At 37.9% G+C, this 25479-nt stretch overlaps 1 protein-coding gene across 27 annotated transcripts in view; it reads right to left on the bottom strand.

Moving 5' to 3' along the window:
- Positions 1-25479, bottom strand: part of Nrxn3 (neurexin 3) — a 1572781-nt gene that overhangs the window by 346934 nt on the left and 1200368 nt on the right. For all 27 annotated transcript variants that reach the window (XM_026780462.1, XM_026780453.1, XM_013355697.2 and 24 more), the window contains one exon: positions 11977-12158. In XM_026780462.1, the coding sequence (XP_026636263.1) occupies positions 11977-12158 (182 nt within the window). The remainder of the gene's footprint in view (positions 1-11976; positions 12159-25479) is intronic.

Here is a 25479-nt window from a genome sequence, read left to right as displayed (position 1 = left end):
CAACCTGCTTCCTTAGAATTAAAAAATATTTAGCTTGAAATCCGAAAGACCTGATTTAAACGTGACCATAGTTTAGTAAAATAAAGTGAAGTGTTTTCTCCAAACTAAATAGTTAATTGGGGAAAAATCATGAAACATCAATAGAAAATCCATTCCTGACTAAAACAGTGTCTAAGCCAAGAACTACGGAAAAGCTTTTAAGTCCTTGGCTTATACGTGTGTGTGTGTGTGTGTGTGTGTGTGTGTGTGTGTGTGTGTGTGTGTGTTATCTGTGTATATGAGAGAGATGTGTGTGTGTGAGAGAGAGACAGAGAGAGACACAGAGAGAGAGAGAGAGAGAGAGAGAGAAAGAAAGAAAGAAAGAAAGAAAGAAAGAGATGTATGCCCATGTAGCAGATTATGGACACAAGAGCAGATACACAAACTCAGTGTTACTGTTTGGCCCTCATTCTCTATCTTATTCCCACAAGACAGGGTCTCTCACTTAACCTCAAGGTAGCCTGGCAATCACCAGCCAGGAGACCCTAGGAATCCTGATGTGCCACTACTCACATATCTGAGGTTGGAGATACTCATCTGGCCAAACTCGATCATGTGTGCTGTGTTCTTTATTCATGTTCTCCTACATGCACAGTAGCCCTGTTAGCATTGAGCTGTGTCTGTGTTCTTAAATTCTTATGAGCTCTAGCTAAGTCAAGATTGATTATTGCATCCTCAACACAAAGCAACTTATCTGGCACAAACTAAGCAACTTATTTGGTACAAAGTAAGTGCTTAGTGTATGTACAATGGATGATGGCCATAAGTTTCATTCTCTTAATTTTAATTTTTCAAACTTCATATTATACAGACACCGAGAAAACTGAAGGGTGCCATTCTAAGGCGCACTTGTGCAAATGATAAATGAGAAAGATGCAGACAAATGGCTTTTTCCTCTCCTATTTACCTATCAGACATCAAATATTTCCTATATACTTTGCTGGTGCAGTTTCTAAAATTCCATTATTATGCATTTTATTTGCATATTAAATTTATTATTAATTTTCCTTAACTTTTGGAGAATTAGAATCTATGAATATTTTTTTATTTTTTAAAAAGAAAACAAATATCTTTTTTCATTTTATTTACCAATCCAAATTCCTACTCCATTTGCTCCTCCCAATCTCTCCACCTACCCTCTACCCCATGCTCCATCTTATAAGGTAAGATACATTATTTTGGTACCGTATCTATATCCACGGTATCCATCCAAAGAGAATAGGTTCCATAAAAGCTAGTACAAAGTATTGGGTTAAATCCTGGGGCCACTGCCAGTGGCCCAGCAGTCTGTTCCAGCATTCAACTGTCACCCACATTCAGAGGGACTAGTTTGGACCTGTGCTGTTTCCTTTCTTATCCAACTGGATTTGGTGAGCCCCCATTCGCTCAGGTAAACTGTTTCAGTGGGTGAACCCACCATGGTCTTGACCTCTTTGCTCATATTCCCACTCCTCCCACACTTCTTTAGGAGCTCAATCTAGTGCTCTGATGCAGGTCTCTGACTCTGTTTCCATCAGTTGCTGGATGAAGGTTCTATGGTGACATTTAAGATATTCATTAGCCTGACTACAAAGCCAGTTTGGTCACCCTCTCCACTATTGTTTAGGGTTTTAGCTGGGATTATCCTTGTGGATTCCTGGAAATTTCTCTAGTGTCAGGTTTCTTGTTAGCCCCATAATGACTCCCTCAACCAAAATATCTCTTTCCTTGTTCTCATTTCTGTTCTTTCTCCATCTCAACTATCCCATTCCCTCAAGTTCTCCTCATCCCTCCCCTTCTCCACTCATCTTCCCCTTCTGCCCTCCCTACTCCCCCCACCCCCATGCTCCCAATTTTGTCAGGCGATCTGGTTTCTTTCCCCTTTCCAGATGGATCTATGTATGTTTTTCTTAGGGTTCACCTTGTTACTTAGCTTCTCTAGGGTCATGAACTATAGGATCAATATCCTTTGCTTTACAGCTAGTATCCACTTGTGAGTGAGTACATAGCATGTTCACCTTTCTGGGTCTGGATTACATCACTCAGGATTTTTTTTTCTAGTTCCATTCATTTGCAAGCAAATTTCAAGTTATCATTGATTTTTAACAACTGAATAGTACTCTAATGTGTAAATGTGACACATTTTCTTTAACCATTCTTCAGATGAGGGCATTTAGGTTATTTCCAGATTTGGGCTATTACAAATAATGCTACTATGAACATAGTTGAACAAATGTCCTTATAGTATGATTAAGCATATTTTGAGTATATGCCCAGAGTGGTATTGCTGGGTCCTGAGGTAGGTTGATTCCCATTTTTTTTTGAGAAACCACCATACTTATTTCCAAAGTGGTTGTACAAGTTTGCATTCCCACCAGCAATGGAGGAGTGTTCCCCTTACTCCACATCCCCTCCAGCATAAGCCCTCATTGGTGTTTTTGATTTTAGCCATTCTGACTGGTGTAAGATGGTATCTCAGAGTTGTCTTAATTTGCATTTCCCTGATGGCAAAGGATATTGAACATTTCCTTAAGTGTCTTTCAGCCATTTGAGATTCTTTTGTTGAGAATTCTCTGTTTAGCTGTATACCCGATCTTTTAAATTGAGTTATTTGGAATTTTGATTGAGTTCTAATTTCTTGAGTTCTTTATATATTTTGGAGATTTGGCCTCTGTCTGATATGGGATTGGTGAAGATCTTTTCCTATTTAGTAGGCTGCCTTTTTGTATAATTGACTGTGTCCTTTGCTTTACAGAAGCTTCTCAGTTTCAAAAGATCCCATTTATTTATTGTTGCTCTCAGTGTCTGTGCTACTGGTGTTATATTTAGGAAGTGGTCTCCTGTGTCCGTACATTGAAGGTTACTTCCCTCTTTCTCTTCTATCAGGTTCAGTGTGGTCAGATTTATATTGAGGTTTTTAATTTAATTTGCATATTACTTTATCATTATTTCCATTCACTTTTTGGATATTTAGAATCTATGACTATTTTTAGGTCTTTTGGTTTACGGTTTATTTTATGGCAGTAGCTATTCAGATGTATAATCTGGATACATTCATATGAGGAGTATTGTTCTAACAAGGATTTGGTTCAGCTCTATCAATCTCCAAGTAAAATATCACATTATTTGTGTCTATTAGGTCCAAGCTATTTTGATGCTATCCTTATATAGAAAGGGTTTTCTTTCTATGGCTACTGCTTACTGTGCTTGGTGCCAATGATGAACTAATGATGTTGCCTTGTTTTCTCCCTCTTCTTTATCCCCTTCACCCTTTCCTTTTTAAAGTAACAGATTTCTATTTTATATTAGAAACATAATGAAGGCACCAGGTTAGGGAGCATTGCACATTTCCTCTAAGCCCAGAGTTGCAGGAAACATTATACCGAAAGGGAACTGAAGCATAGCTCACCACATAGAACGAGACTGACTGCAACATAAGGAGGGCCAAAGATAGCAGCAGGCATTAACTTCTCCTGCAATTTAATCCAAAATTTTCCAGGAGACAGAATTCTAGTTTCTAAGTCTTAGGCTAAAAGGTCACTCCAGACCTCAAGTGTAGATGTGAGGCCAATGATTAGATGTCACTTTCAAGTTATTTCATAAAATTGGCTTTTGGTAAGATATGGTTTTATTTGATATTGTTGTTTTGTTTTAATATTGTTTATTTGCAGACAGTTCCATCAGATTTATAAAAATACTTTCAAAGAAAATGTACATTCATTTATAAAATATATTCCTCTTTTTGTTGATGTGTGTGTCTAGTCTATGTACACACACTCTGCACACATACTACCTTAGTGCACTTTTCATATATTATATATTTCTTCAAGGAAGCTATCCTTCTATATTTGTGCAGGATTTCTTTGTCACAGACAGTTTTAAGTAATTTATCTCAATTGATTTTCAGGGAAAGTTGAGAGCATAATCTTTTTATTTCCTTTTAAAAGAAGAGGCCCAAGTGCTAGATGGTAGAGTCATTTTCTCAAAGTGACCAACTTACTTCCTAATACCAGCAATGAACCTTCAATCCAAATCTTGTGGTTTCAAATTGAGACCTTTGTACCTGGCACACTACCCTGAGGTCTATGTATGGAATGGAAATCCACAGAATTAAAAGAAACCATCATGTATGGAATCGAGATTTGGGAAAACATTCCTGATCTTTCAGGCATATAGTTGCCAGTGGTCCAGCTTATGGAAGCAGTCAACTCAGTCTCGGCTCCCACTGCCTCTCCCAGCTTCTCCAACTCTGCTGGGAAGGCACAGCCAAGCTGGGAGCTGCAGGGAGCATGCCCACCAAGCCCTCTGTGCACAAGTGGATAATGATCTAAAAAAGCTCCGAAGCCCAGAAACCCCAAAGAGGCCTTTTCCAGTAAGAACAAATAGCAGTGAAAGAGAGTGTTAGCCAACCTGCGGTGCACAGCACTCCATGGGAACAAGATTGCCTCTGCTGGACACCTTTGTATTTCTCTTGCTCTTGCCCTCATCTCCTGCACGGACAGTCTCTAAACAGCAACAACATCCCTCTGTACTCCTTCGGACATCCCCTTAAACAAAGTCCAGAGTCCAATCCAGTTCTGTCAATGGCCAGATCCAGGGATGAAACTGATTTACCAGCCATCTAACTTCACTGAGAACTAAGCTGGCAGATGTCAATGCTTGGCAGTAAATATTCATGCAGAGACAGCCAAAACGAGGCATCCAGGGTGAATTTATAGATGCAATAGACCGGAGGAACAGACCATTTATCACATTCCAGCCCCACTCCCTTTTATTCTCAAGGAGTCTCTTTGCATATCATAAATTGTCGAGAAACAATATTATACAAGACAAACTTAATAAATACTCAATTTCCTCACATCTGACCCAAGAGATATTACCAAAACTTTTTTCTAGAGGGCACAGTTAGGGGAAGGAATATGGCCAATGTGGTCCAGAATCTGTCCTGACAGTGTTCCTTGGTTTTGCCTACCTCACTTTATGCCAATATCTGCATTGTAAGTCAGGAAGGAAGTTGGTGGACAAGGTTATAGATTCTCGTCAAACAAAGCAGATGTCCTGACACATAAACTTTTACTATTCCTGAAAGGCTTGTAATTAAAAAGTGAATACAAGAGAATTTGCTATAAATTACATACAGGGAGAAAGAAATTAATATGATGTCTTTTTCTACACCAGCATTAATGACATAGAGAGAGGCTAATTGCTGCCCAGTTCTCTACGACCTTCTGTTTTATAGGTGGTGAAAGGAGGCTGTCAAAAACTGCCCAGAAGCCACAGCATCACTTCCTGGTAATCCTTTCTATGATCCTGTGAAGGTGAGCGTAAGATGACACAGCTCCACATAGCCGAGATGGGGACGAGAGGCAGATGCGTCGCCACAAGTAATACCAGCTGCTCTTCAAACTGATTAACTCAACAATAGATTTCACCAGAGGGAAACTTATATTCGAAGCAATTATTTGCTCAAACTTCTCAGCTCTGAGACATCTTCCCTCCAAAGAATCATATTTTATGCACAGGAACTTCAACAGAGATCTTTTTGCCTTTGTCAAACACACCCATTTATGATTTCATTAATATCTTTAGCAACAACCGACATAGAAAATATTGTACCATTGAAGTCTGAACCCCAAACATAGAATGTTAACTAATCTGAAACAAATGATTCCTAAGTTATTTTGATCTCTTGGCTTTTCGAGTTTTTAAAAAAGGATTCAAGTTTGTCATGTTTAATATTGATTGCCAAAGGCCACTTAACTCCCGAGTTGTAAGACTTGAAAATTAAAAAAAGCATCAAAAAGGTGGAAGAGGAAATCTTGCTTCCTTGATCAGAACAACTGATAATCTAAGCAAATTATAAAATGGAAAGCAAACAAACAAACAAACAAACAAAACCTTGCCCAGAACATCTATCCAATTCAGACTAGGTATATCTCTCTCTTTTTTCTTTATTACAATTAAATATCTTCATTTTCCCCAAGGTTTCTCTATATAATACCTGAGTTTGATCCTCCGGAACACACATAAAAGCTTGAGACAGTAGTATATGCTTGCAATCTCAAGATTTGAGATGTGGAAATAGGAGGGTACCTAGAGACTGCTGGCCAGCCAGTCAGTCTAGCTGAATTGGCAAGTTGTAGGTTAAGCGTGGGACTCTGTGCCCAAAAGGTAGCATGCAAAATTTTTAAACATTTAACTAAAAAACAAGTAAGGTGGAAAACAATTGAGGAAGGCACTTGATACTGACCTCTGGTTCCTACACACATATGCAAACATGTGTGTGCATACACATAGATACACACGTATACACAGGCTGAAATGAAAGTACTTTAAATGAATTAGTGAATAAATCCAGGACTTGCAATAGACTAGAAGTTTAAGAAGAAAACTATTTTCTTGAAGAGATTTTAATGAGTGGAGATTTCAGAGAAGCACAGGAAAGGGGAAAACTCATGTGAGTTTAGGACTTAGTAAGTAGTTGAAAAATGTACAGTGTGCACCTACAAAGTCCATGTCTGCACCTGTGACAGACATGACTAGTTAAAGCCAGAGCTCCTTCATTCAGAATTCATCCATTGCTCTCGAAACTCTTTCCAAGGTAAAGATGACACAGAGAGACTAAGAGGCACAGAGAACTGGCAAGCAAGAAGAAGACTCTTTGCTATGGGGAATATCCTAGAGTGAGCGCTCACCACTGAATTGACTAGACTCACTGGTATTCTTGAAGAGCATGCTCTTTTTATTCTGATAAGCTAAATGGGGGGTAAAAATAAATTCCAATGACAGTTAGTATTAAGAAAAAAGACTTCAAGAATTCATAAGAATTATTTTCAATACCAATTTACAAGATGCAATTTTTCTGCTTCTGGCTATATTCTGTCTCTCACTGATGCTTTATTTCTTTTTCTTACACAGACAACAGATACTGTATTCGCTACATATCAGTGTATACTTTGTTGTGCATCTACTTTAATTACCCTATCACTATAAGTAACACTGAACTTCTCCTTCCATAATTAACATCCAAAGAAATGAGTTGAATCAAGATGTGAGAGTTAGCCAATAAGAGGCTAGATATAATGGGCCAGGCAGTGTTAAATGAGTACAGTTTCCATGTAATTATTTCAGGTATAAACCATCCAGGCTGCCGGGAGCCAGGTGGTGGGATGTGGCCCGCCGCTCCTTTTACAACAAGAAATGGCCAAAACTGTTTGTTGTTGTTTGTTTTGATTTAATGTTCAACAATCTTAGTGAATAGAGACTTGTGAATAACAAGTACTTTGATTTCTGTCATCCCCAGGTAGGTGTCTACAATTAAGAAAAATAAAAATCCTCCTATTCTCATCTCCATGCATCCCCAGTCCAGCCAGGAGAATAGATTTCTTCTATTTCCCCCTCCTCAGAAGATCAGTGGGTCTCCCCCTTGAGTCCTCCTTACTACTAATCCTCTCTGGGTCTGTGAATAGCAGCATAGTTACCCTTTACTTTTCAGTTAATATCCACTTATAAGTGAGTACATTCTCTGTTTGAATTTCTGAGTCTGGGTTACCTGACTCAGTATGATTTTTTTCTAGTTCCACCTATTTGCCTTCAAATTCCATTATGTCATTGTTTTTAACAGTTGAGTAATATTCCATTGTGTAAAATGTACCACAGTTGCTTTATTCATTCTTCAGTTAAGGAATATCTAAGTTTTTTTCTGGTTGTGGCTATTATAAATAAAGTTGCTATAAACATAGTTGAGCTAGTGTCCTTGTGGTATGATTGAAGATACTTTGGGTATATGCCCAAAAGTGGTATAACTGAGTCTTGAGGTTGATTGATTCCTAATTTTCCAAGAAATTGCCTGGCTTTTAAAAACCCATTAATCGTTTTGGGTTGCCTTGCTTTAATACAAGGGGAGGAGCTTAATCCTATCTCAACTTGACATGCCATGTTTTGTTGATACTCATTGGCAGCCTGCCTCCTTCTGAAGAAAAGTGAAGTAGTGGAGGGGGTAGAGGAGAGGTCAAGGAAAGGAATGGAAGGCGAGGTGGCAAGGGAAACTGAGGTCAGTATATAGAATAAATAAATAAACTTAATTAAAAAAATAAAAACAAATGATTGAATGGCTGTGGGGAAGAGATACTGTCACCCTGCTGGTGAGAATGCTAACTAGTATATGAGCTATGGAAGTCAATATGGAATTCCTTCAAAAAATTGAAAATATTCCTGGGGAAGTAGTTCAGTGGCAGAGAACTTGGTTATCATGTGTGAGACACCTCAGCATTGCTGATAAATAAATGAAAATATAATTATCCATAATCTAGATATACCACTCCTGAGTTAATGCTTGAAAGACTGTGTCAATATGACCAAGAAATACCCTCATATCCAGGTTTATTGCAGTCATATTTGTAAAAACTAATAGAAATACTGTATGTCTGTCAGCAAAAAAAAAAAAAAATGGGTAAACAGCATGTGGTACATGTATACACTGGGATTTCATTCAGCTGTTATAAAACTGAAATCATGACATTTGCCAGAAAATATTTTTAACTGGAGACAGCTATGCTAAGAAATTTATTGCACTCAGAAAGAAAGCATGTTTTCTCTAACATGCAGACTCTGGATTTAAAGTGTGTGTGTGTGTGTGTGTGTGTGTGTGTGTGTGTGTGTGTGTAGAAAGGGGACTGTAATGGGAAAGGAGTGGAAAGAAATGAATCTTCATTTATAAACAGATTTATTTTTTTCTATTTGTGATGTTTATCTGTCTACTCATATTCATGTGGTTGCTTGCAAAGAGATAAAGAGGGTTTAGTTCTCTGAAGCTGCCATGTGGGAAGTCCTTCTATATATGTGTTGCTTTTATAGGATAATAAATAAAGCCGTTTTGGCCAGGAGCTTATCAGAGTGAAGCAAGGTGGGAGATCAAAGCAGATATAGAAAGGGAGTAGGCAGAGTCAAGAAGACGCCATGTAGCTGCCAAAGGAGACAGATGACAGAAACGTACAGGGAAATCACGAGCTTCATGGCAATACATAGAATAATAGAAATAGGTTAATTTAAGATGTAAGAGTTAGTTCATACAAAGCATAAGCTAACAGGCCAAACGGTATTGTAATTAATATAGTTTCTGTGTGATTATTTCAGTTCTGGGCAGCCAGAAATCGAAAAAAAATGACCTCTGCCACAGAGCTGGAGCTGCAGGTAGCTATAAGCCAACCAACATGGGTGTTGAGGAATGAACTTGGATCCTCCAGAAAAGCAACAAGAGTTCTTACTGCTGAGCTACCTCTCCTTCCCCCAAGGAAAGGATGTTAAGGAATTAGAAAGGGCTGTGGAAGAGGAACGTGAAGAGGAGCACAGAATGATGACATACATGTAAGAAAATACCAACAAGAAACTCTACTTTGTATGCAAACTTAAAATACAAAACAACCAATTTAACTAGGTTTTTGAAAAGACCCAGTGTAGAATGAAAGCTTTTGCCTCCTTCCAATCCATTTGCCTTCTACAATGACTCCTAAGAGCTTTTCTTTTAGAATAATTTTCTTAGTACAGTGAAACAAAACATTAAGGAAATGAAAGCATCCTTTATAAGACTGGCAATGTCTCAGGAAGAAACCTAACCAGTATTTATTATTTTGTTTTCTTGATGTCTGTACTTAACTCTTCAAAATTAGAGGCTAGATTTTATTACAATGTCTTGATTTTTCTCTTTTAATTCGTTTATTCTGATCATATTAAGGAATACAGAAAAAAATCAGATTCATTAGCAGATTAAACACAGTTTTAAGTGACTGGAGCAACGAAGGTGCTCGTGTTTATTAAAAGGTTTATTAAAAGGCAGGGTAGCCAGGTTACCTCCTTCAAAAACTGTATGGATTTTCTCACATTGCAGTAGGAAAAAATGACTCTTTTATATAATTCTTACTCTAGGTTTGGAAGGAAACATCTTTGGGGATTTTTCAAGGTTTTGTTAATAACAGCCTCACTGATTTACAAGGTGATGCTACAGAGTCTGATGGAAATTTTCTTGTGACTATTTATTTTTATTAATAAACCAATAGTTAATATCAAAAGTAAAGAGCATTAATATAAAGAGAATATCCGCTAATAAATACAGAAATGCATATTACTTGAACGCCAAAGCATGGTTAGAGATGCTTTTCAAACTCACCAAAGGGTTTGTATTTAATAAAATATAGTGTTCTAGTTTCTGTGAGCAGTTCTCAGTATCCACAAATGATTTGTATCCAACTCCCTATTACATTCCAAGCAAACTGCCAAATAGTGAGAAGAAAAAAAACCCTCTTTCTTATGAGTGAAGACACCATACCAAACATGAAATGCTTAGAAATGGATACACTGACAGTATATTATCTGATGGTTAAAAAATTTTAAAAAAATGTTTATGACTAGGCCAAATCATATTTTTTAGGAAGTCACATTGAACAAAAAAAAAGAGAGAGAATATAAATCACCATGAAAATGCAAGTGAACTGGTAATAATAGCCTAGTTATAGCTGCCATGAAATAGTCATTAAGTTATATGTAGCATAAATCTCTCAGAGTTTCGTAAATGACGGTGGTGGCTCTTAGAGTCTAAATAAAGATAAACTGTAGTGACGGAGGCTTCCTTTCTCTTTGCTCCCTGGCGTAGGTTTTATAATGTTTAAGCTCCAGCTCCTGGCACCATATGGCTCCTGGAGCATCTGAGAGAGAATTAAAAATCTGCAACTCAATTTCACATTTACTGACGACGAGTGCTTTTTGTATGTCTATCTGGTCCCACTTCCAGACAACTCTGGCAGAGTCCTGCTCTGGCCGAGCCTGTTGCTGCCGACCCAACTTGCCAGCATCAACTCTGGAGCTGGACAAGGAAAGTCTAGTTTCTGCTTTCTGGATCTGCAGATTAGCAAAAAGTTTGGCTCAAAGATCCCCAGCCAGTGCCCTCTTTCCTCCTTTGTGGAGATTGCCACTAATCCCAGATGATCTTTTTTCTTAACTGCTTTTCTCCTCTGCTATTTGCACTGAGTCCTTTCTGCTCCAAATTAAATCCATTCTTTCTAGCCCTGCCATTGCTAACTAATGAGAACAATTCCTCTCCTTGCTCTTGGTGGCTACACGTGGGGTATTCACAAACGAGAATCATATCTTTCTTTAGCCTACTTTCCTAACTGTAGACTTCACAGGTGATAAAATGGGTTAATTGTTGCTATAAAAATATTTTCTATCCTCGTAAGGAAGTAATTTTTAATCCTCCAAATCATTTTAATTTCTTTGTTTTGCATGATTCTCTTATGATCTGCAGAGGCTGGGATTAAAAATTCTACCCTCGCATAAACACAAGATCTAAAGGGAAATGTTAAGTATGCAATATACATGCATAACTCAACTTGGTCTTGGGACAATTTCCTTTGTGTCATGCCTGCTCTACTATTAGAGCCATAGCTTGCGTGACATATCCCATTCATTCCTGTGATCACATTTGCAGCCCAGCTTTATGAATGAATTCTTATTGGAACAGACTCACACATCCTAAACTCACACTGTCTATAGTAAAACCAAAAGACTCTATAACCTGCAGCATCCATAATGGCGATATACTGGTCCTTTAGAAAAAGTTTGCCAACTGCAAGCTTAGGATGTTACTAACATTCCTCTTGGCTTTCCTTCTTGCCAAATCTCAGATGAACCACAACAGATAAATCTCTTTCCAAACCCAGTGGGCATCTAAGAGATTCACTAGAAGACCAAAGTAAACAGTTAGCCACAAGAGTCTAGAAGGGACCATTTTCTTTCTTGTTACTGAGGCATATTCTATGGCAGTTTAGACAATTGAAGGCGGTCTTTGAAAGACTGTGCACCTATGTTGCATTTATGTAGAATATTTTCCTGTGTTTATCAAACTCACACCTTAGATCACCAGGAAGACAAAAGACTCCAAGCCAAGGCTGGGCAGGTACTCACTATGTGAAGCTGGAGGAAGTCTCCAAGTCCCGGGGCGCTGTCAATGCGCACCAAGATGCCATCCTTCACAGTGGTGCTGAAGCCCACAGCCAGGCGGTCAGAGCGTGTGCTGGGTCTGTCATTTGCTGGCCAGGTGTAGAGGATGAGGCCACCGCTTTTCCCAAAGATGTATGTGGCACCAGCTGTAACGGCAAAGAGAAAGGGTACATTAGGGCCACCATATTATGCACTGACTGTTCCAGCACACTGTTGAGACTGCAGGAGAACACCTTCTCCTACTGAACAGTATTTAGTTACTAAAAGGGATGACTTTGAAAACCTCAGAAGAAATCTTTCTCTCCAAATTAAAGATGCTAGCAATTGGGAATAAATAGCAAAATAGATGTTCCAGAGAGACTCAGTACTTTCGGTTCCCGATGCATAACAGTGGAGCATGGGTGATACAGTGGATTATGAACTTTGCTACATGTTAGTAAACAATTTTCCCTCTACTGTAGCAGCAGAGTACACCAACCATTTGGCTAGGACAAGCATGAGACAGAAACATTCTCTCCACCTCTGACTGTCAGAATATTCTCATCAGTTTAGTCAGCTGTACCACAAGGCCTGTAAATAAGTCCAAAGGTACGATTGCTTCTGCAGTCCACAGAAAGGAAGTGTGGCCTGGAGACAGGAAGCTATACAGGTATTGCACGAGGAGGATCGGGGCCCTTTGTTTGTCCCGGCCACCCGGCTAGCTTATACCCAAAATAATCGCACAAAAACTGTATTCATTTAAACATTGCCTAGCCCATTAGCTCTAACTTCTTATTGGCTAATTCTTATATCTTAATTTAACCCATTTCTATTAATCTGTGTAATGCCACGTGACTGTGGCTTATTGGCAAGATTCGAATCAGTGTTCATCTCAGGCAAGAGATCTATGGCGTCTCTCTGACTCTGCTTCCTTCCTCCCGGAATTCAGTTCTGTCTTCTCCGCCTACCTAAGTTCTGCCCTATCAGACCAAGCAGTTTCTTTATTGATTAACCAATGAAAGCAACACATAAACAGAAGGACCTCCTACACCATACGGGTGAAGCAATCTCTCTGTGAAATGTTTACTAACAGTAGTGTTTTTCCTTCCCAAATTTTGGATTTGGGAATTTCACCTACATAAAATTGAGCTATTCTATGTTGGGGCTCCAGTGTAAACATCAACTTTGCTCATGCTTCTTATAGTTTATGTATAAGGGCTGCAGACTACTTTAGAGAGCAGATATTACGGTGTCTGAGCCTTGACTCTTAGACCTATCACATGAAGTCATATGTGATTTTCCCAAACACGGCACTTGCTAATGTTCAAACATTCTCGGATATTTCAAATGTGGGGTTTCTGGACTAGAAATGATCTAGATGGATAACTGAAAGCATGTACAAATTTCATTATTACACTGCTATAAGCATTTCTGGAGTTCCCCAAGAAGACGAATCCTCTTCCTCAATATTTATTTAGTAGCATTTATCTGATATTGGCGAAACAGTTCTCTATCTCTTTTTAGAAATTAAAATCCAAAAAGGAGATACAGGAGATGCAGAAAACCATCGCAAGATAATGACTTTTTAACCTGACAAATTATGTGTGGTTAGGTGTATCAATGCTGTTACTATTTACTCATGTTTTTACTATTACCAACATTGATCTTGGGATTACAAGAATATATTAATTGAAGCTACTTATAAAACCAAAAGGGAGAAAATGAAGAAAATATTCTGCGACAGTTGGTCTTATTTGTCAACTTGATGGAATCTATTAATTACCTATGAGTAGAACCTTCTGGGGATGGCCATGAGAGACTGTCTAGATTGGGTTCATTGAAGCATAGAAACGCAACCTGAAGGCAGGTGGGTGGGGTCATGAATTAAATACTAGAATGAACGTCAGCTGAGCACTGTAGTGTTCTCCCCAGCATCCTGACTGCTGATTTAATATGATTGGTTATCTGTAACATTTGCCACCATCATTTCGCTGCCTGATGCACTACATCCTGGAACTGTGGGCCAGAACAAACCATTTTTCTTTTAAGTTGGTTTTTAGCACAGGGCACTTTATCACAGAAAGGTGTCAAGTAACTAATACATATTTGCATTTTAAAATATTTTAAAGTCTATCTTAAGAAACGAGTATCTACTTCTAAATCGGGGTGAACCTTTGAATTTGGCAGGCAAAATGTACTTTGACGTTGTAGCCTTGGGGGTTTTATGCCAGTTACCAGAAGTGAGTAGTTTTGTATGCTATACTTCTTAACATCCAAAGATCAATTGGTAATTGATTTTCCCATGTGAATCCCAGGGAACTTTGTTGTGATAAGTACACACTAGTTTTGTAAACATTAGATAGCCAATCTTCAGCATTTACTAAAACTCTCAGTCACCGATCCATATCTATTGTCACAGTAAACACAGAAAATATTGGAATAAATTGCGCTGGTTGCACATTCAATAAACTACATGGCTTGTTTAGAAATAATAGGCTCATTTGGGCTAGAACTGGGAGTTTATGTCATATGCCATCCTTGTAGGAGCACTAAGCCATCTGGGATGTGTGGAAACCCACTTTCCTTTTTGAAAGGTCACCTATGCGACTTGTTTCCGTTAACTTCGTTTGTACATCACAAGCAGCACAGAATTTTTGTCACTTTATGAGTTTCTCAGTCCTTAGGGGAGTCTCCAGAAGCCCACCAGAATCATCCAGAGGAACTGGGATGATGGTATGCAAAGTTTATGTTAATTCCATATGCAAAACAATGTTTGCTCCCTACTACCCACAAACACCCTCAGAGCTGTTTAAAATTAGAAATCTTGGTAAAAACAATTTGTGCTTGATATCTCTCCATCTGTGAAGAGTTTAAACAAGTCCTTTTCTGAAGATGATCACAAATGTCACCATTGCTCTCTATTCTTTATTTGGAAAACTGAAGGTTAGTCAGTGATTAATGTATAAAATCACCAAAAAATGCAAATCAGCCTGTGACATTTCATGCCAGTTTATAAAATCTTAACCAGTTCTGTCCTACATTCATAGTGGATTGGCAACAGAAGCTCATTCCTACAGTACCAGGGAAGAATTTTATCGGCACAAAAATAATATTAAACATGCAGAGCAAGGCACATGACTTTATATTTTACAAAGCCTTTTCTTCAACATTAGGTGGGGCTCAACAATGGCAGGGACCACTTCATCAAACGTTTTACAGATATTGAAGCAGAAGCTCAAATGTCTGTCTTAAATCAGGGACAGCCAGTCTTAATTGCACCCAAGAGCCTTTTTTCTTCACATACCAATGCAATCACAGAACATGATTCAACAGTGAAGCTAAGTTCTCTGCACTTAGCCTTACATACTTCATGTCTTCTAAGGCTGAAATAGAAGACAAGCAAAGCCACTGTCCCAGGGCTGGCAGGCTGGCAAAAAGCATTCTAGTTTTCAGCAAGCAGGAAACTTCACAAACTCTCTTTACTTCTCTGTTTACCCACTGCTCTGTCCAATAATTTTCCATGCTCCACATAAAGAAGCTGTTGGAAGATAATTCACAACCTCTTACATATTTAGAAGTCATGGTGGTGCTAATTTTAAATCAGTAGAGACAAAAGCCTCTTCATAACATTAGCACATAGGTTCAAAGGCATTGTTTATTTTCTAATTCTGGATTTACAATGGCATAATTTTAGATAATTCTAACTTTGTAGATGAAAGGTATAAAAAATACAATATGCCAATGTTTGGTATCTTCTACATGGCAGAAAGAATTGTTCCTGTTCCTGGGACTGAGTTTACTAATAAGGAGGGCCAAACTTTGTGAATAGTACCACAGCCCCAAAATACTGTTAGATGAAATTAATTAATTGCCATAATTTTCTATATTGACTGTGCCATTTTTCCAGTTTTCATGTTTTTGCTATCTTGAATGGCTTTTAGAAACAAACACAAACTTTCTGTTCATTTTAAACAAAATGGGTCTAGACCTCCAAAGAGGACATAATTACATTGCTTTAGAATTTCAAATTTAAAAAACAATTTTGCTATTTTTAAATTACAAATCAATGTTTCAAGAATATCCAGGCAATGCTAAGAGGCTCCATTGAGGATCTTCACCTCAGAGCCCCATGACACCAGAGTTGGGGTTGTCTGCCCTGAGCTTGCATTTCTGTTGGACGGGATCTGACTGGACTCAGTATGGTGTTGCCAAGAGCAGGTTACATTTATTGAGCATCATCAGAACAATATGATTTAATACATTCGAGTAAACAAATGGAAAATAAATCAACCGAATTAAAAATGGCTATGCCTGTTTTGGGGTCATTTAAAAAAAAACAAAAAACCAAAAACACAGGCTTTATAAAGAGCAATGTGAGGGTGCTCTGCTGAGTCTAGACAGTATTTTAAGAATGAAATCCTGCAGAGTTCCCTTCCACCAACTGAGATTTAGTGGGCATTTGCATTACCTTCTGATCTGTCACTATTTCTCCCACAATCCACAAATAATAGGCTTAGGTTACGACTTCAAACTGATTAGCCATATACTCAGATGGAAGTGAAGGTGCATTAAGAATTGGAATTGAACAAGCGAAGCTGTGAGGTGGGGGCTGGAGCATAGAAAAGTCATTTGGATGGAGAAAGGGGGTCCACCGTGCTGCAATGGAATAGAAGCAGGAGGAAGTTCTAAAAAGTAGTCGAGCGTAGGCGTATAATGTAGTGGTTAGGTAGATGATTTAGAATTTCATTAGAGAAGATAGATAGAGGATAGATTTTTCTAGTTCATGTTTCTTTACAGTATTGTAAAAGCAATGGCAGACTTTTTTCTTATTATTATTTTACCAGAATTTGGTTGTTGATGACAACTCAACTTTTCCTTGTTTGGACCATTTAGATAATAATTGTGGCTATTTTTTTTTAACTTAGCAGCTCCAAGGCCCTCTGTTTATAATGATCTTTCTGTCTCTAGGCCCTCATCCAACTCACTTTTTTTGGATGATCACCAAAAAAGCAGTATTAAGGACTTGCTTAAGATTCACACACACTGTGTGTGTGTGTGTGTGTGTGTGTGTGTGTGTGTGTGTGTGTGTGTGTGTATTTATATGCATATCTGTATGAGGGAAATTTAAGATAGAAAACATAATTGACTATCTGTGATTCATTTGTTATTTTGTCTATCAAATAATTATAGGTAACATGGCTTTGAAAAGCCTTCAGATACTATTGTTTTATATTTTAAATACAAACCAGATTTCTGGAAACAACTTTTATGGTTGTTGGAATAGAAATGCTCTCTGGAAGTGCTACCTGTGAGTGCTAAATTTAGCAAGAGCTAGATAAACTTCTGGAAGAGAACTAAAGCATGAGAGTAACAAATCAGTACAGCGAGTGTACACTCACATACCATATGGTATGCAGAGCTGGGCAAGAGATAGAATTCCACTGCTATCCTGGCCTGTTTGAACACTGAGAACATAGAGTCCTATATGGCATTGAGACAACACCACTGCTCCCTATGACTTCCTGGCTCTCTCTGGTCAATCCTTCATCAAGTACCATGTAGAGACACAGTTGTGATCTTTATCACAAAAACTGGCAAATCCTATTGGAGAACAAATGGACTAACAATGACATAAAATATATTCCACCAGGAAATTTTCTTGCTGCTATTACAACTATACTTAATTCATATCATAGAGCTGATAAAAATAAAATAGAAAGACTTGAGGCTTACAGCTGACCTAATCTTCTTCCAGCTTATAAAAGGACAAAGCTAGGGGATGTATCACAGTTACTTATGCCTTAATGAAATACTTTCTCAATTATTTTCAGAATGTTCTGTCATTTCTTCTCAACCTCCTTCTTATTTCTGCATCTTTGGGGTGGCATATCACATCCATTCATTCCTAATGGTAGGAGCTTACATATCTGTGGCACTGTGTGTTTTCAAATTACCTTCTCAGGGAGTATTTCTTCTGAGTCACCTTAGCTCAGCACTCACTGAAATTTTAATGGAATTTTTTTCTTGCTGTTTTTTTAAAGAAATAATGAAACTACAGAGATTCAACAGCTTGAGGGGGTGCTAAGTGGCGGGAGGAGAATACGGTCACATCTTGACAGTCTTCAGCCTCACCTCCTGTCTCTGTGCACTCATGGGATCACATGCCCCAATGGAGGCCCTAGAAACCAGCTGCTACATAAAGAGGAGGGAAGGATGAGCGACAGATGAAAGTCTGCAATCAAGACCTCAGCAGCACAAAGGCAGACGCCAGGGAAGAAGAGGGTAACTGATGCAGGTGTTACCAACAGCCCTCCAACGAACTTATCAGAAGGATAGTTTGCCAATCTGTTTCCCACTAGAAAGTTTTTTAAAATAAAAAAATTTAAAAAAAAAACAATGATAAAATGACCTTGGATAAAGTAAAAAGAAAGCACTTAACCTTAAAAGAGAAAATTCACCCATTTTTGAACATCATGTCCCTTTAGCAAAGAAATAAGTAAATTTGCTGCTTTTAAATTAAAGTAAGCAATACCTAGGAGTGAAGTGTGGCCCCGGGGAAACCCAAGCTCTATTTCTTAAGCAACGATTAGGGATAGTTTTGGGGTGGGGAGGTCCTCAAGATAGGGCAATTTCTTTCTTTTTCTTGAAGGAAGAGCAGTGATACTTGAAATTAATCCTTCAAACAAGTCAATATTCTAAGGTACCAGAAACAAGAGTTTCTATGTAAATGATTCAGTGAACAGCACCAATGCTGATTCAGTATAGTACTGAATTTGTTCAGCAACATGGGAGTTCAGACATGCCTAATGAGACCCCTGGGTATAATATCCAATGTCATAGAACACCTTGCGGCAGGAAGGTATAAAATTAACAAACTAATGAAATGCTTTTCTATGAAAGTCTACTATTATTTAGTTACAAAAATAAATAAAACCATACAAGACCACTTTTCCTGGGGATTTGTTAACTGCTAAGCCATCTCTGCAAATATTCTTGGAACTGGTGCGAGGATTGCTAAGGATTTCCCGAGGAGAAATGAAGAACTCACTTGCTTCTTCTAAAGCTTAACAACTGATGGACATATCTATTTGTGTGTTACTTTTTGAATACCTTTACTTCCCCCCAAGTCTGAGTAATATAAAATGATACACAGTTTCAGCAGGCTCTCAGAAACACAGGGAAACACACACACCCTCTCTCTAAGTGCCAGGGATAATGGTGTTTCCAGAAACATAGCACTTTGGAAACGTCATATCAGACAAACATAGAAGACAGATAGGTATCTTTCTCATAAACTCCAGGATACCACTGCCAAGGATAAAGATGTTTGGTGATACTTAAATTGATCTGAAAACAACAAGTCTGGAGGCACTCTCAAATTCTCCTTAGTGGAACTGGCTCTTTTCCTAAGACCTCTGTCTTATGGGGCAGCTTTTTCTTTTGCAAACGCTTCAGTGGTACTTAACACTAATCATGATACCAATGCTAACAGTGGGATCAATGTTCGTATCAGCTCTGTGAATGAGTGACTTCCAGCACACAATATAGTTTTCTAATCCTGTAGAGAGGAGAAATTACTGCTGTTTTCAATCACTAGCATGAGACAGGGAAGCATCATAGCTGGCATGGGTCACTTAAACATCTGAAATTTATTTTCTCTCATTTTTTGAGACCAGAAGCCTGCCTCTGTGGCTTACAGACAGCCATTTCCAGGCTCGCTGTTTGCATGGGCTAACACGTGAGTGACACCAGATGGGTACTGTACCCATTTGTCCTAATCTCCTGTGAAGATACTAGGCATATAGGATTAGGAATTACTCGTGTAAACCCAGCTTAATCCATTTACATATTCAAAGGCTCTATCTCTAAACATAGTCTACAGATTTTTGCTATCTGTGGGGGTTCTTGGACCAGTCACCATGGATACCAAAGGATGTCTTGGCATGAGTTTGTGAAAACACAGTTCAGTTCCTAACAGTTACTGTCTCCATTTTAATGATGAAACAAGTCAAACTGTAATGTGCCCAGGAGTAATTATACCACACTCGTAAAACTGTCAATTTGGCAGGTCAACCTCCACTACTGGATTTATAGCAGAGATTATCCCACAGCCAGCAAAATTTAACTATCATAGTAGCCATACCGGTTTCTCACATAAGGAAACAAAGTCCTAAGAAAGTGCACAATATGTGGGTTTAAAGAAATAAATATTAATATTAAGTTTTGTTGTCAAACAAGATGAAAATCCAGAGCCCTTCTGTACTATGAGTTTCTGAGGGGTGAAGCTGTTTAATTTATCTCTTGGTCAACAATTGTAAGTGCTTGGAAAATAAATCTTGCTGAGTTAATCATCCCGGCCCGCCTCTCCGTGCGCATCTTCACATGGCCATTCAGGCATGGAGAAGGACTGCAGATGAAGGAAGAAGACAACACAGCGCCTTCATCCAGCTCAGCGATTTGTCATCTCAACGTGGGAATATTTTATAAATACTCATCAATTAGGGTTCATAACAGTGCACATGATCGAGCAGCGCACAGCTTTCAATTTATAAAAGAAAACTACCCACACGCATATCTGCATGATTTTTCTTCAGTGAATTTTTGGCAGGCTCAGATAAGAAAATCACACCCATTTTGTGTCAGATTGGTTTCTGTTACCCCTTAGTTCCTAAATCACATCACAAATTGTGTTTTTCTTTTAAAAAAAAAACTATAGGGACATGGAGGGGAGAACAATGTGGTCTTCATGTTATTTCGTAGAGCATTAGCTAGCAGCAAAGATCTTATGTCCGTGTCTGTTCGGAAAATACAAATGAATGAGACAGAAAGCAAAAGTGATCATCTGGTGATTACTCATCAGCCTTTTCTGTTGCATTATTTTTTTTCTCCAAAACACAGATGCTTCTAATAGCATCTCTAGGGCTCGGGATAGAAGAAAGCCAAGCAGAAGTTCAAACTCCCTTATTTTCTATTTCTTCTTTTCTGCCACGGCTTTGAAATACCTTTCCTGAGAGCAATCAAGGGGTTTCTCTGGAAGGAAATACAGATGAAAAGCAATGGCTTTGACTTAAATGCCTGATTTATATGGACTTCCACACTTTCTAGGGTCAGAGACTAAGCAAAGATAATTTTGGCGCTTTTGTGGCTCTAATACATAAAACATGATTTTCCTGAAAAAGTTGTCTAACATTTTTGAAGGGTAATGACACTGAGTTGTTTAATACACATTCTCTAACTAAAAACCCACTGCAGAGTTAGGAAGGAGGAAGGCGTGGGAACTACTATGGCTTCTTAGTAGCTAATCCTCATTTATCTTCACTGTGCCTCAGTTTCTACATGGTTAAAAAGCTCATAGGAGCTCATGAGACTCCTGCCTCAGCTGAGGAGATACTGACAACTGATGGAGGCTGTGGGAAGGCTGGCCATTTTTATTTGGGTGTATGGTCATTGGTAGTTTTCTCATGAATAAATGAATGGTCCCATACCTGTGCACATTTAAACAACATTAATCAGATGAGGAATATATTGAAAAAATAATAAAGAACAAAGTCTGGCTATACAAAGTGCTTACTGTGAAAATACAAGGCTCTGAGTAACAATCTCCACAACCCTCACAAAAGCTAGGTATGGTGGTACATGTCTCTAAACCCTAGGGAAGCAGAAATAGGGCAATCCCAAGGCTTGCTGGCTAGCCAGGCCGGTCCAATTGATGAGCTTCAGGGTCAGTGGGGACCCTGTTTGTCCACGATGAAAAGTGATAGAGAAAGAGGCCCAATATTCCCTTCTGACTTCTACATAAACACACACGCATGTGCCCATATATATGTACACATACAGGGACACACACAACATATTACACACACATACACACAGTCAACAAAATTTAAATAATTAATATTGCCATGCTCTCAGAAGTAGCTCAAAGTGAACTGACATCCCTCTTATCTTTGTAACTGACCTGAACATTTGTTTTAACATAAGGAACAAGAAATCCCTTTATATGTAAGTTATTGTTTTTCTCAAAACTAGTTGATTTGAATGAAAATTATCAGCTTTAAAATAATGTACTCTACTATCATGGCCAAGAGGAATTACTGAAATGTTAAAAAAAAAAAATCTGTAGTGATAAAGAGTCTGCTAGACATTCAGAAGAAAGTGACTTACAAACTGCCAATATAGGCAGAACTGTCTTTGAAATTCCCTGTTTCATGGAAAAGTCTGCTGGATACTATGGGCCTATAGGCTGAAGATGGATGCCCCAACAGTATAGAACTTTGAGTGACTATCCAGGCCTCAAGAAGTCTCTGTCAGTTCTATAGTTTTGGAAGTTGTTTACAATGCACTTCCTATTTATGTAGGTAATATTATTTCCTTCTGGAGTCTTTGATGGAGTTGAAGAATATATAGTAATAATGCAGTTTTACTTAGTTATGATAAAAGATAAAGTAGATATAAATATTGTAACTGCAAATCTTGCTTGATACTTACTTTGTTATATGCAATTTTTCTGTGTTAAAATTAAAACCTTCTTTTTTAAACAGAAAAGGGAAGGTGATGTGGGATTCCCCTCTGTATGCTGTGAATACCATTGGTTAATAAAGAAGCTGTTTTAGGCCTGTGATTCCGTAGAGAAGAGCTAGGTGGGGAAAACTAAACAGAATGTTGGGAGAAAGATTGAAGAGTCTTGAAGAAGCCATGGAGCTGCTGCCAGAGATATACATGTCAAAACTTTGCCAGTAAGCCACAACCACATGCCAATACACAGATTAATAGAAATGGGTTAAATTAAAATGTAAGAGTTAGAGTTAGTCAATAAGAAGCTAGAGCTAATGGGCCAAGCAGTGATTTAATTAATACAGATTCTGAGGGGTTATTTCAGGAGTCTGGGTGGCTGGGAAATAAACAAACGGCCTCCTACAACAATAAGTTAGAAGCCCTGATGACCCTCAATGGATCTGAAGGTAAAGGAATAACAGGTTCTGGTGAAATGAATTGACTAGGAATGACTATATCAACAACTCGGGAGTAGCCCCCAAGAGAAGGAAATGCACAGTAAGTTTTTTGTTTCTTTACTTGTTTGCTTGCTTGCTCATTAAGACAGAATCAGATGCATCCCAGGATAGCTTTCAACTCTCTATGTAGCCTAGGCTTCCATTCTTGGTCCTCCTGCCCTCTACCTATGAAGTGTTAGGATTTACATGTGTGTGTCATCCTATAAACTTTCGTATTTCATATTGGGACACTTGGTGTTCTGGGTGTGTTCTCCTGACAAAAGCTTATGGATTTTATAGTTAGGGTATATAATGGACAGGCAGAGGTGAGGAGAAAATGTCATCTGTGAGGATGTAGGTCCTCACTTGACACTCATACAATATGTCTTGATTGGGGCGTTCTTGAGTACCAGACCTATAACATACAAATTTCTATTGCTTACAAAGATCAGTTTAGAGCACTTGGCTACAATGACTTATGTGAACTAAGATACTAAAATATCCAATATCCTATTTCCCTCTTTCTGAAGTTAAATTTTAAGTTATTGTACAAAGTAATGGGATTCATTATACTATTTTAACACTTCTTATTCAACCCCTCTTCTGTTGCCTCCCCACTTCCATCATGCCCTTCTTTGTTTGTCCTTTCTTTTAATCAGGCTGTCCCCTGGTTGCATGTATTTTGTTATGCTCTCATTTGCCATTCCCCCTTAAAATGTCTTAATCCCATGGTCCCCGTTTCTAACATGCACACGCCAACAGATAGCAAACATACAATTACAAAGCCGAAACAACTTAGATAATTTCTCTTATGAATATTCATACAGTTTTGTGAGTAAACTCAAGGCTGCATTAAAACTTGATTCCAAGACTATAAGACATAGTACATTATAACTTTATAGGTAGCTACTCACCATAATTTATTATTTCACCTAATTAAAGGAGAATTAGAATATAATTTTATCTAGGCTTTAACAAAATCCTAGAGCCATTCCTTCCCAAATTTTAATTAAAAAGGAATGAAGTAAGGTGTTTTAAATATGATAGCAACTGTCAAAACCAACTAACATCAATCACGCCAAGCAATAAACACACAGCTTTTGACGGTGAAATCAGGGAACAAGAGGTATTCATTAGTACAGTATTACCAGACATTATGTAGATGTCTCATTAAAACAGCAAAGCATTAAAATAAAATAATCTGTAAATACTGGAAAGGAACACAGTGAGTTTCAAAGGATACATGAACAAATACCTGCATATACCAAATAACTCTTCAAACTCTATTAAATTAGTAAGAACAAGTGATAAGGTGATGTAAGTTACATACATGCAAATCAATCACTTGTCACCTTCTCAAAATTGATGCACTAATTTCCGGGAGAATAATAAAACCATTTGATGGAAAAGTAAATTTTTTATTGGAAAATTAAATATATGTGTGAAAAGAATGACTTTGGATACTTGTTTTACATTGTTGATTAATACTCAGATTATATAAGCAAATATAAAACAAAATTTTTAAAAAATCCACTTAGACAATGGAAGGGTTGAAGATGTTATCCTGTGGTAGGACATCTTTGGCATGTGCAAGGCCCTGATTCAATCCTCGGCAACGTCAAAGAATGAAAAATACCAGGGTAAACAGATGGACAATAAAGGCATGAGAAGACATTCCGTGTGACTGATTGATATTGAAATGCAGATCAAGCCTTCCCCAAAATATTCCTTTTTAAGTATGGGCAAGGATATAGAGGATACTTTTGTATCATTAGTGGGAATTTACAATGTTGTAGCCACTGTGGAAAATGAATGGCAGTTTCCTAACACACACATACACATTCACACACTTATGTGGTCTGTGTAGTTTGTGTCTATCTGTATGCTGGAATAAGTCAAAAACAGAGACCAGACTACATGTTTGTATACCTCTTCTCATAATGACATCATTCACAATATTGAGAAAGTATAAAAAACTGAAATACCTGTAGATGAATGGTTGAAAATAATGTGATCTACAGATACAGTGAAGCACTAGTCAGCTTTAAAAAGTAACGTAATTGTGACAATTACTAGCATGTGAATGAGCCTTGAGGAAATTGAAATAAGTCAGGGTAGTGGTTGTTTGGCCTGGGGAATGGTGGTTTATTGTGTGAAGAACTACAGTTTGTGATGCCAGAGAAGGTCTTGGAGGATGATACCATTATAATTAGTACCACTGAATAATACACTTAAATATGGCTAAAATGGCAAACTTTGTTATATATGCTTTGTCATGACCAAAAAAAATGAATAGCTTACCATAACAAGAAAAAAAAGACAATAAAAACAATCTATAAAATATCTTTACAAAATCAACAAGGAGGTCAAGCAAGAAAATCTTCCTAAAATAAACTATGTTAGAAGGGCATAAAGTATTTATATATGATAAAGTCACATGACAATAATAAATAGGAACATATTAACTCTGTCATTCTTTTTTTTTTTTTTTTTTTTT

Source organism: Microtus ochrogaster, chromosome 1 (genome assembly GCF_000317375.1).
Source record: "Microtus ochrogaster isolate Prairie Vole_2 chromosome 1, MicOch1.0, whole genome shotgun sequence".
Lineage (NCBI taxonomy): Eukaryota > Metazoa > Chordata > Mammalia > Rodentia > Cricetidae > Microtus > Microtus ochrogaster.
Note: the sequence above shows the minus strand (reverse complement) of the source record. Positions and strands in the feature narration are given on the sequence as shown.